Source organism: Perissodus microlepis, chromosome 7 (assembly GCF_051167445.1).
Source record: "Perissodus microlepis isolate ML-2025 ecotype Zambia chromosome 7, ASM5116744v1, whole genome shotgun sequence".
Lineage (NCBI taxonomy): Eukaryota > Metazoa > Chordata > Actinopteri > Cichliformes > Cichlidae > Perissodus > Perissodus microlepis.
The window spans coordinates 60,819,834-60,833,086 of NC_140467.1; the positions used below are offsets into that span (position 1 = coordinate 60,819,834).

General features: G+C 40.0%; 1 protein-coding gene across 1 annotated transcript; it reads left to right on the top strand.

Annotated features, from left to right (window-relative positions):
- Positions 1 to 10,653: 10,653 nt before the first annotated feature.
- Positions 10,654 to 12,549, top strand: LOC146384439 (uncharacterized). Its single transcript, XM_084932628.1, has one exon. It carries the CDS (start codon positions 10,678 to 10,680, stop codon positions 11,620 to 11,622), a length of 945 nt encoding a protein of 314 aa, XP_084788754.1. The 5' UTR covers positions 10,654 to 10,677; the 3' UTR covers positions 11,623 to 12,549.
- Positions 12,550 to 13,253: the final 704 nt, after the last annotated feature.

The following is a 13,253-nucleotide window of genomic DNA, read 5'->3' on the forward strand; positions in this document are numbered from 1 at the left end:
GTTTCCAACCTTATAAACAGTACATTTGCATAATGACTGAAACTAGCACCACTGAATGAACAATGGGCTGGGAGGTCAGTTCTTTCATCTTAATTATGCAAATTCTCATGACCATTGATCAACAACCACTGATCAATGGTCATGAGTACCATTCACAGAGAGTTCACCCCACTTTGCAGTTATTTATTTGTAAAAAAATGTTTGGAATCATGTATGATTTTTGTTCCACTTCTCACGTGTACACCACTTTGTGTTGGTCTTTCACGTGGAATTCCAATAAAATTGATTCATGTTTGTGGCTGTAATGTGACAAAATGTGTTAAAGTTCAAGGGGGCCGAATACTTTTGCAAGCCACTTCATATAATATATAAGTTCAAACACACTAGAGGTATGCAGCAGGGCAATGATTCGAGTCCACTTCTGAATTACCTCAACAAAACAAAACATAAATAAATACATTAATAAAAAAAAATACAATTAAAAAACAGACAAACAAAGGATTTGGAGAGGCCTAGCCAAAGTATATTCTAAAATACTGGTGGTAAAATGAAAATATATAGGGAAGAATTTAAAGTAAGAGTTTAGCAAAGACAAAGTGGGTGTACAGTCTGTTGTTGGTGTAACAACAGAGGAATAAATCAGCTGAGCCTGTTGATCTTCAGGACCAGCAACCTATACACATCTGTTTGGCTCTCTGAGGTATTGCAGAGCTCAGATGGAGCCAGTGTGGGTGAAGGGAATAGCCCAGCTTTAACAAACTTGGTGTTTAGGTGTGTTCCTTGGATCCGCTGATAACATAATCAAAAACCTGTGCATCCTTTCAAGTCAAATCTTACCAGTCACACCTGTTAACGGTAGCTCTTCCATATATCGGTGCATTTACTAATCAAATGGGGTTAATGAGGGGTCTGGACAGTAGGCCTCAGGTGACTCTTATACTTAAAAGGCTGGCGTAATCTGTAAGAGTTATTTATATAAATAAAGATTACTACTCAGATTTCTTGTCCTATTTCACAGAAGTCCACAATGTCCACAATTTAGACTTTAATTGCAGGATATTTTATTAGAGCAACTTAGTGAGGGCAAAGAAAACTCAAAATCAAATAATAATAATCAGAAAACAATAATAAAGTCAGCCGAATCATTTTATCTCATTAACCTACTGTAGGAGCCTACATGCAGTTTAATTTGAAATGTATGCTTTTATTTTGATAGTGCAGAAAAACAGGAAATTGGGCCAGAGGAGAGTGGAGCCACATGGTTTTTTGACCTGGCAATCTCTCTTCGTCCATTTTGAATTGAGCTTTATAAGTTTTCATAATTTGGAATTCTGTTGCTGTGTACCTGTTTGGACTTTTGAAGTAAAACTATCAAGGAGCGGAGCATCAAGCTAAGGCTCCATTCCTACATTAGTCAAAAAACTGTAAGTTTTAAATTGCTTTGCCCTTTTACAATTTGCTGAGGTGCATGTATATTGATTAGTTTGGAATTTTGCTGCCCATGGATGAACAAAACAGTGGAAAAAGGATTGTAAAAATGACTGAGAAGGCTGTGGAAGACTGCAAGACTAGACATGTCAACGCACGTAGACATAAGCTCTCCCAATTAACAGGCATGATAAAAGAAATTGAGCAATTTATTTATTAATTTTTTGCCTGTCCCGTTTGGCTCTTTAGCCATCAGAATTATTGTCTAAAGGCGAAGAAAGATGCCCAACGGATTTACTTACAAATGGACCATCCCAGCCTTGCCGTAATGGTCTATTTGATTCACCTTTTATTGTTAGAAATATGTAACGCACCCAAAAAAAAGATTCTAGGTCTGACCAACCGTCTTAGCCGTGGGCAAAAAGATGACAGTCAATAAAATTCTAAAAGATAATTTATTGACAAATAATCAAAAGATAAAACAGTCCAGTGTCCCATTTATGAATCAAGTAAAACACACAGTCCCAAGGCCAGAGCCAGCTATGCCACACTGCCAGTTGCACTCCACGTGTTGACCTCAACAGGGTTAGAAGTTGTCTTCTGAGATCCACCACCCTGCAAGTATATAGCCAGTGGTCACTCCAGCCTCTGTGTGGCATATAATAGGCCCTGGCCTGCACAGAGAGACAAAATGACACATTCACTATAGAATTCATAGCGCAAAACCCATCCAGCCCAAACATATCAGATTTCATCACATTACATACCTGCACAGAGAGACAAAGCACAGCAGTGTTTGTAGTGTGGGCTATAAGTAGACCAGTGTATCAGTGCAATCAAGTACACCTGCCTCTAATTAGTCCAACCCCATTACAGCCATTGGCTCACCAAAAATGTGACACACACACACAACCACTCCCAACCCAGTGCAACTTCACACTATAATATGGAGCTGAATTAACACAGGCACATTAGTCTACCATATTACAAATACAAAGAACCATGAGCTGTGTTGTGTGACTGCTAGGCCAGCTCTCTTTCGGCCATGCTGGAAGGAGCTGTGCATTTTATAGCTTTATAGACTACAATAATGTCATAAATGAAATGCAGTGAATTGATTGCTTTAAAATATCAACTTAAGCTCTCAAAAGTCAACAAAAAGCATAAAATATATAACATAAACTAACTGTTAACTTCTTCAACAGGTTTGACCAGCCCACAACCCCCCCCACCCTCACCTTTACTACAGAGCCCTCGAACCCACTCCCCTACCTCCCCCCCTCCTTCCAATCATCTCCCAGTGTCACAGTGGAACAGGTCAGGATACAGGTCAAATACAACAAGCTGAAAGTCAGTGATGCTGCTCGGTTTGCAGTCCTGAATATCACGGCACAAGCAGGATCCACTGCACTGTTAATGTTAGCTATGTTATATTGCTGCCTCTGTTCGGTGGTGTCAAGCCAAACGGACTTTAACGTGTGTTTGAACGAGCTGACGGTTCACTCGTTAAGCTGAAAGAAAGATGCACCCCTGATGATCCACCAGGACAAACTCAGCAGTGTGTGAGGAAGAGGAGGAGGAAGAGCCAGCAGCAGCTGACAGATGGAGAGAATAGACAGACTGTTCCCTGTTTGTGAAGGACTGCTAGGAAAGTTTAACATACCTAATTGTCTGTCCTGAATCAGTCTCATAAAGTAATGTTAATATAATTATATCAGTGTTGTCAGTGTGGGAGAAAAATATCAAAATCCAAAAAACAAAAGACAAAAAAACAAACAAAGAAAAAACATACTGTGTACAAACAAGCTCTCATCTAAAACATAATTTTTATTTAAAAAGCAGACTTCTGTTACTACTCAGTAAGATATAAACTTATGATCACATTCAGTGTCTGACAAAAACAAAAAAAGGAAGAAGAATTTTCCAAGCTCAGGTGTAAATCCAGTCATTTAAGGCAGCGGTCCCCAACCTTTTTTGCGCCACGGACCGGTTTATGCCCGACAATATTTTCACGGACCGGCCTTTAAGGTGTCGCGGATAAATACAACAAAATAAAACTAGTACCGGTACCGAAAAAAAGAAGATTTAGTCATAACACACGTGAAAAGACCCAGGAAAACAGAGTAAACGATAAAAACGGTAACAAAATAACGCTGAAAACCGATAAAAACCCTGAAAACCATACATTTCTCACCCGAGCCTCAACTCTCGCGGCCCGGTACCAAACGACTCACGGACCGGTACCGGTCCGAGGCCCGGGGGTTGGGGACCGCTGATTTAAGGGCACATGTTTTCACAGCTTTGCCATGATCAAAGTTTAATATTCAGAAACCTAAAGTATGTATCAGCAGCAGAATGGAGCTAAAAATAAATGTTTGTTTCAGTTCTATGAAGCTTTGAGTATTTTGGATTAGTAGCACTGCTGTGTTTGTTGCGTCATATTGCTGTAATTGTTTATATGCTTTATATATTCTGAGGCAAGTTGATCTATAGTGTTACATCATATTCTATAAGGATGTTATGTGTTTGTAGACTTACTGCCCAGTTTGACCCATTTAGTAGAAGTCAGCCTGTTTAAGGCTCTGATATCTATTCTGTATGACTTAAAGCAGTTATGACATGGTCTGATTTTCTCACCCAATAAAGGAATATTTAATATATCAGTCTACTCTTCATTCTATCAGAAAGTTATCACAGCTTGTACATTTTCTTTTTACACATATATGTAAGCATTGAGCCAAATTTAGTAATGCCAACATATTAAAAGAACAATATTTGTCTCTTATATATGATACATCTATATAGACACTGTCAAAGATACTTGTCTTTGAGTGAAGATTTAAGGTGATAGGAAATATAAATAACTGCAACTTGAATCTTTACTGGAGCTCAGTGTTTGACACAGAGTTCAAACTCACTGCTGTAATAACTAATAATGATTAATATAATAACTATAATATTGGCCATATTATATTTACATTACCAAAGTGAGATGACTTTAGTCTCATGAACAACATTAGCTAATTGTTATTTACTAGCTAATATTAAAATGACTGTTCAGTACAGAAATGAAGCCCAACAATCATGTTTTACAGTCCTGTGGTCTCAGCCTCAGATACTTATTAAATCACACACAGCTCGTGTAGAAATGAACAAAATATGTTCTCCTTCATTTCTGTCAAACGAACTGTATGAAACGGCGTTACTTTTTTCAGTAACGAGTAATCTAACTAATTACTATTCCTATCGTTACAACGCCGTTACAGTTACTAACAAGAAAATGCGGTCCGTTACTATTTTTCAACAAACAGACGGTCGAAGCTGTGTTCAGCTCACCACATCTTATATCAGTTGCACGGAAGTAGCTGTAAGTAATCTGGGCAGCTGCGCGCGCTCCCACGGACGGTAATCACGATCACTGTCTAGCACAACACCTGGAGCTAAGGGGGCAAAACAATTGCATGAGTGCTGCTGTTTGACTGAGGAAGAATAAAGTAGTCGTGGTAAGCCAATCACATGACCACTTAAAGACAAAGCAACAAGGTGATTTATACCAGTTTATAAATCGTGTTGATAGGCCACGTAAAACCAGAGTTATGATAAGCAATATATACACGGCGTTTTTTCCTCAATAGTTTCGTCACGTTTACTGTCTAAGGACAGCGCAGCGAGCACTCTCTGCTTATGAGCAAAAAACAAAAAACCCCGGGAAGTTTTAGGAGTGACGGAGAGAGCAGAAAAAGAGAGAGAGCGAGTTTTGAGATGTGAGAGATTTGAGGCGACTGCTGTCTCCAGGTAGAAACAGGAGTGATACACCTGCTGCTGTCAGACCTGCAGGTATCAGGCTGTGATGTTCTCCTTTATAGTGGACAGAAATTTTTGGAGTGGCACAAATAATCTGCGTGGCATCTTATTGAATGCAGAACAGCTGATTGTTCTGTAAATAGTTTGAAATGGTTATTTAAAAAATCAAGGTAAAAGGTACATGGATGCAAATAACTTTGTTTGCAAAACTTGTGCATAGGATTTTAAAATTGACAATTTATATTTGCATTTAAAGTTATGAAATATGATCATTAAACATGTTTGTGGTTGTTACAGTAAAAATATAACTTTTTCTACTCTGGTTTTATGTTTTTTGTCTGATTTTAGATCAATTGTGTTAATACATTATGTAAAAATGAAAACATAACTGTAAATTCAGACACGTGAGGTTGTGCTGAAAAGAATGATACCAAACAAGGTAAAATGTGGAGGGAAAATCAAAAGTAGTTAAAAATGGCCAATTATACCCTGGGCCCCAGAGGGTTAAACATTTTTTTTTAAAGTAACACAATAGTTACTTTTCAAGTAATTAATTAATTTTAGAATATCAGTTACTAACTCAGTTACTTTTTTGAAGAAGTAACTAGTAACTATAATTAATTACTTTTTCAAAGTAACTTGCCCAACACTGCTGAAAAACCACTAAAAACGAGTCAAATATTAAACACATCAAAACGCAGCAGTTCAGTCATACTCAAATTACAACTAATGGCCATAGGAAACTTTCATTAGCTGAGGAAAAAAGGAAATAAAATAAATTATTCAGGGTTTATTTTAACCTTTTCAAAGTTTCAGTTTTAGTTCAGATTTTTTTTTTTGTTGTTGGAATGTGTTGTTAGTCAAAACTTCGAGACAATTTAAACTTCTGTTATATTGCCAAAGTACCATTCTGATGAAAACACAACATTTGACTCCCAGCTTCTAGTTTCCAGCCCCGTGTTATTTACAGTAGTAACATCTCTCACGTGAACGCATTAGATGCTGAACACAAGTTTACGCATGTAGGTTTTTACAGGATAAACAGGTTTATTACAGTCAAGTCTGTCGCTGTACACTGACAAACACAGATACCACAGATGTTTCAGAGACATCACTTTAAAACCTGCGAGAATGAAAATGACTTTCATTTTCCTCAACACCTGAGCAGGGAGGCTGATGACATCCACTGACCGGTAAATAACCAAACTCAATCTTTAATCCTGTGTTCCTGTATGACATTACATTTTGTATTGTATTTACTTTTGTTAAAGAATTTTATTTATTTATCTTTTCTTCTTTACTGCATTTCCAAGCTAAAAGCAGGCTGTTTCTTTGAGCTAAATCTCCTGTTTGTTGACTGTTTAATGGAATTACATGGGAGCAACTGCGAGAGGAAAAAGCTGTGCGAGATGCACATTTGACATTAAATCAGAACATGTCAGTAAAGCATAAATGCCTGGCCCTCGATGAGAATCTCATTTACCAGTGAAACTGAATGTGAAAATCTGAATGTGTAAACAATGTCAGGTTTTACTGTTCTGGTCATAGCTGTTATTTATTAAAGTTTGTCAATGAGTTCATCAGATTTCTGTTTACTGTGCCGTCTACATCCACAGATTGAAGTGCTAATGTCTCCAAAGTCTATAATGTACTGCAGTAACTGCAATAAGAAAGAAAATGAGGGGTTTTTTTCAATATCACTTTATTTTTACACCAGTTTCTGTTCTGAAAAGGCAAGCAGCATAATTAAGAACGTGTCACTGGCATGAAAGCTCACGTTTATGAGAAACAAGTGGAGTGTCTACGCCCAAAAGCAAATACAATTTCCTACAAGGCATTCTTCTTTTAGACAAAGAAACTCACAGTGAACCACTGTGTCTCATCTTAATTAGTTTCATACTATCTGAACATTAAAATGATCGATTCAAAGTTTTTCCAGATCATCTATATCCAAGCAGCCTCTCCTAATAATTTTGCTCCTAAAGCACAAAAGAACAACCGAAACAAATCAATATGGTGTCTTCTGAAGTTTGTCTTTTTACCACCAACCCCTCTCTTAATGTCGGCACATGAAGTAGGAAAATAGATCATGAAATAGCAGTGTGAGGCTGGCAGATCACATCCTCCAGTGCAAGGGGAGTTTTTGATGTCCATCACAAACATTAATGAAGAAAAATAGTTTCACTTTTCATTTAAACTAAGTGTTGAAGACTTGTTTTTAACACAGGGATTATAAATATGCATCCTGTGAGCCAGAACCACCAGTGGTTCCAGTTTAGCCTGCACGATGCCTGAACAAAGGATGGAGACGTATTTATAGCTCTTGATACATTGTTTGAATCCTAAAGACAAATACTGGTGCTGGTTAGTCATAAAATACTGTACAACTAAACCACTGTGATCTGCAAACTGTAATGGAAGCAGTGGAAATTTATTTTATTTCAAATGTTCTTGTGACGTCACACATAAGACATCTCATACTGTGGATAATTGTTTAAGCTTTTTTAACTTGGGTCTGTTTTGACTCTTAACGAAAGACAAAAATGTTGTGTTTTATCTACAACTTGAAAAATGAAAAATGTTCAGCTGTTCATAGGAGAGATTTCGTTGTTTACATGATGCAAAAACAGCCTTAAAGGTAATCTTCACAGACACAGAGTTGACAGGCTCTGGTGAATACTTGAGTTAAAGAATATGTCTGAGATCAGTACTTATGAAATTGATTGTATACAAGACGGGGAAAAGCCCATCCAAACCCCTGAGCATGTTGAAATGCAGCACGCAGAGGCAGGTGGAAGAACAAAAGGTGAGCATAAGAAACAAACAGATGAACTGACAGCTGACAAGGAAGACGCAGGACTCTATACACATGTGTGGAACGGGTGGGGCAGACAATCACAAAGGGCCCGAGTGGAAGCTCTGCTATATGTTACTGTAGGGCGGGGGTAGGGAACTCCAGGCCTTGAGAGCCAGTGTCCTGCAGGTGTTAGATGTGTCCTTGATCCAACACAGCTGATTTAAATGTTAAACTACCTCCTCAACATGTCTTGAAGTTCTCCAGAGGCCTGGTAATGAACTAATCATTTGATTCAGGTGTGGTGACCCAGGGTGAGATCTAAAACCTGCAGGACACTGGCTCTCAAGGACCAACGTTCCCTACCCCTGCTGTAGGATCTTTACCTTACAATATAAAGTACATTGAATTGAATTGAATTCAAATGAACTTCCTCATCAGTGTAGTATATATCATGCATACATAAAAGTATGCAGTACTTGGTTACTTATAGCATTGTATTGCTATTATTGTCGAGACCCCCCTTATCTAAAGCTGACCTTTGCGTTTGCTCGTGAGCTCTGGGTGGTAATAAAGGAAATAACTGTGATGCTCTTGTACTCCACCAGGCTGCTGCACCTGGACTTCCACGGAGCGATCTAAAAGAGGCAGACTGGAAGCAGTGCAGAGGTGCACAAAGAGACGACCTTGAAGGGAAATCAAGTCTAAAAAATAGGTATGATTTTTTTTTACTTGTACGGGCAGTTTTCCACTTTGTAACCACACATTCTATTTTTTCTAAGAATGTCTTGGGCAGGAGAAGTTGGAAAAGGTTACCAAAGATATAGTAAAACATATCCTTAAGTCACTTTGCATATAAGCTCTCACATTCAGTCTGAACACACCTTCATACGTCTGACTGGAAGATTTATGACTTTAGTTTGCCTAACTAGCTTGACACAGCCATGCCTCAGCTAGTAGTGTCATGAGAGCTGACATGAGATTTGAACCCTTTTTGTTGTGTGCACATGTGAGGGCACATACATATAACTTGTGGAAAACTGCCATGTAGGGCCTTTAGCGGGCTGTATGAATAAGCGAAGAGGAAGTGACATATTGAGGCGAGCTGGGGTGTAGCGGCGAGAGGTGTGTACGGTATTTATATTTATCCATCACGGCCCGAGACACAAGGGAAGCCCCGCGGTCAGGACAAGCCCAAAAAGGAGTAACCGGGAGGTTAGCAGGCAACGGACGGGATCGCAGTGAGTCTAGGCGGAGTTTCACTGCGTGTGCGGAATCCGACTCCGGTTACTCGGACCTCCGGGCGCGGCGCTGTGGTGTAGTGTCGACGGAGATAGTGTGGGCAGAGGAGCTAAGTGAGAGCTAAGGCTAGCTGCCCTTCCCTTTTAACTCACCTCCGTTTCCCATTGGTTGAGGCAGAGTCTGACTGTAGAGCACACATAGAAAGTGAGGCAGCACGGCCGGCTGCCTGGCAAAGAGCTAGCGTGTTTCCAGGAGGAGAGTTGAGCAGCTGTGCTTCGCATTTCCCGTGGTACCCGACGTTTAGGAGTCGGTGGTGTTTGGATTACCCTGCCACTCAGACGACGTTCTCGCCGTTCACCGTGCTCCAGCTGGCCATATGTGAGAGCATCGCTCTTTTCTAACCCGTTGGTTCTTCACGCCCCGTTTCTTGGGAGGCAAAGTACAGTTTCTGTGTTCTTTGTTTTTTTTTGTGAACCCGAGACTGGATAATCTGCTCCGGCTGCAGAATTTCTGGGCAGCCTAACAGACTGGAACTCTGGTCCACGACAGCTACACCTAAAACTGTTTATTGGTTCCACATACCAGGGACAATTCACTGGATCGGACTTTACTGTAAAGACTGGAACTATTTTTTTGTTTGGACATTGCAAATAATGTAATGAAGCTGTGTTAACCATTCTAGATAAGAGAATTTCTGTGTTAAACTTAATTGCTTTGCTGTATTGTGATCTTTGCGCCCTTTTCCTGTGGCTAGTGTGGTTTGGGTGGGGGTGAGAGCTCACAACATTGGGTCGTAACAGCCTGGTTGATTTATTTCTTTTATTTCTTTGGTGTTGGGGGGTTTCCTAACTGTCACCCTTTGTTCTCTAGGGCCCTGTTAACATTGATAAACAGTCTTGGTTCATGAGGGCCACCTGAACAAATAAAAGGGGCCACGTTGTTCAAAAAGTCATTGTTGTATGCTTCTGTCCAACTCAGGTTGCCTTGGAGTAGGGGCACCCGAGTTGTCTGGTTGGGTACAGAAAACGGAGGTAGGCGAGGAGGTGTTAATATTCGACAGTACAGTGCGCTCCAGGCAGTCGCTGTTTTGCAGGTTTGGGCCCTGAAGCCCTTCTTCTGTGCCTGTAGCAGCCAGACAGCTAAAACCATTCTTATAGAAGTAAGTATCGGGGTCAACTGTACTGGGGTGGGGGTCATGGACTCAGATCCCACCACCCTTTAGTCATTCAGGGCAGCCTGTGCACTTCTTCTCCCCTACATAGCGGGGCTAATAGCCCCTTACACACATACAAACTTTATCATTTTGGAAAGTATCAGGTTCAGCTCAGTTTAGTTCAGTCTGTTTGAGTTTACTTCACCGTAGCACCATTACAGTCACGTTAACTGTTTTACTTTCTCTGCAGCTGATCATGGACTACGCTGAAGGTATCTTGTCGCTTACCACAACCATCAAAAAGATGGTTGACACTATGAAGTCCAATAAGGAGCGCTGCAGAAGGATTGCAGAAAGAGTCCAAGCCGTGGAAAGGCTGGTTTTAAACATCACACAGAGTGATCCAAGCCAAATATCTGATACTGTTGATGGAGCTCTGAGGGAACTCTACGTCATCTTGAATTCTGCCAAGGATCTGATAGCAAAATTCTCTCAAACCAAGGCTGTTAAGACCTTCTTCAAGGCTGGAAACATTGAAGAAAAGTTCAGCGAGGTGAACCAAAGGCTCACAGAGAACTTCCAGGTCCTTTCTGGTGCTCTGCAGATTCAGCAGACCAACATGCTGCAAAAGGTGTATGAAGCTGTTTCGAGACAAAATACTGAGGAAGAGGTTTGCAGTATGATGGCTAATATTAGTCTCACACCCCTGATGCTTCCCTCTTCTCCAGTGTCAAGTCCCACAGCTTCCATATTTCCCCCTTCTCCAGTGTCACGCCCGCTATATCCTGAGCTTCCTCCCACACCTGTGTCCAGTCCTACAGCTTCTGTGCTTCCGCCTCTTCCAGTGTCCAGTCCTATAGGTTTTATACTTCCACCTGCTCCATTGTCCAGTCCTACAGCTTCTATGAGTCCGCCCGCTCCATTGTCAGGGTCTCTATATCCTCAGCTTCCTCCCACACCAGTGTCTAACCCTACAAATCTTATACTTCCCTCCATGCCAGTGTCTGCACCTTTTGCAGCCCAGCCTCTCTACAATACTACAACATCTCACTTTATCGTTAACAACAACATAGCCTCCACTCCTGTCATTCAAGCCATTTCCCAGGGGTCAGTCACTGACAACGCGAACACCATGCCTGTCTTCAGAACTGTTCGCTCAAAACCCACCAGCTCATGTGGTCAAGAAGCTATGTTAAACTAAAAAAAAACCCAAAGGTTTTGCTAAGGAAGTTTGTTTAACTTGTTTACAGTTAAGAATAAAACTAAACATAAGACTGCAGTCAAGGTCAATTTGGGACCATCTTGCAATGGGTTCACATCAACCACATCATGAGTGAAGCCTTCATTTCGATGTCAGCTACACAGTTATGCTGAGTTTTGTGACTGTTTGGTCATTTTAATCTTTAAAGCGGACCCATTATCACTCATTTGTATTTGTCTGTGTTTCTCCTGATTGGCTGCCATTGTGAACAAAGTTGGTGCAGCTGGTGGCTGGGACTTCTGCCCGACATGACCTTATTAGGGTTATACCCTCTCACTGGTGTCACATGCAGCAAAGAATTGAAAAAACACCATGTGAAGCACCATGAAGGCTGAGCTTTGTGCTCACAGAGATTACTTGTACTTACCCAGATCATCATTTGAAACTTTGGTTTAAAAGTTTAAAATGAGCATCCACCATCAAAACGCGATATACAAGTAGTCACATCTGACTGCAAAAAAACAAATATACAAGCAGCTAAAATGCAAATATTGATGCTCTAAGTGACATCATGGTGTGTCTTTACATCTTTTATATACAGTCTGTGGTTACGACTTAATAAGGCACTTTTATGATTTAAAAAAATCCAGAAAGGCTAGCAGCTAATAGATAATAATAAAAAGAGTTGTGAGTACTTTGTTTTGTGAAAATATCTTCTTAGATGGGGGGGGGATCACTTCTGTGATCTCTCCTGGAAGGTCTTCAGCCTGTAGCATAGTTATGCTTGGTGACTGAGAAATAGTGAATGTAACTTCAGTCTTGTTTCGTGTAAGAAACTAGTGCAAGTAGCTTCTGTTGCTTTCTGTTGCATTTCTTTTCAGTTTGATATATTTTGCTTTATTATTCTTAAGTAATTTACAACTTGTTTTGCTGGTGAGTCTATAATAAATCATATGTACGTTCATCCAATCAAATTCAAGCTGTCTGAGCGTTTTATCTGAAGACTTTATGGATTCAGCTGGCCATCCTCTCACCTCTCATCCAGTTACGGTCACTTCTGCTGCCAAAATAACAGCAACATTCCAGTTTGATAAAACACTAACACTGAGGCTTCAAAATGAATCAAACCTATATTCAATCATTCATTCAAGTTTATAGCGACAGAAAGTTTTGCAATAAATAAAAATACTGTCTAAATATGTTAAGCACTGTGTTCTACATGGAGTGATTTTACAGTTATCTTTAAGTGCATCTCTTAGAAGCTAAACGTAATCTTTTACTCCATTCAGTGTACCTGCATGATGGTTATGCACACCACTTACAGCTGTGAGATTTTCATTGCAATGTTTTGCAAACATCACAGGTATTACTACTTTAGAAAAATCACTGCATGGCGGATAACACATATTTTGGTGACCATTTTCCTGAAACATTTGGTACTCACTGTGTTTAACAGAGACATCTTGGCCAAGTAGAATGTGACTTGTTGGTATTTCAGTGTATTTTTGCTCTCACCTGGCTGGCTGTCAAAAAGTTAATGAGATATTCTGATCAGTGTTAAACATAATTTACTATCAGCAAAATCATATATCAATAACTCACACCATTATGGAATTATGGTTCTGTGTTCA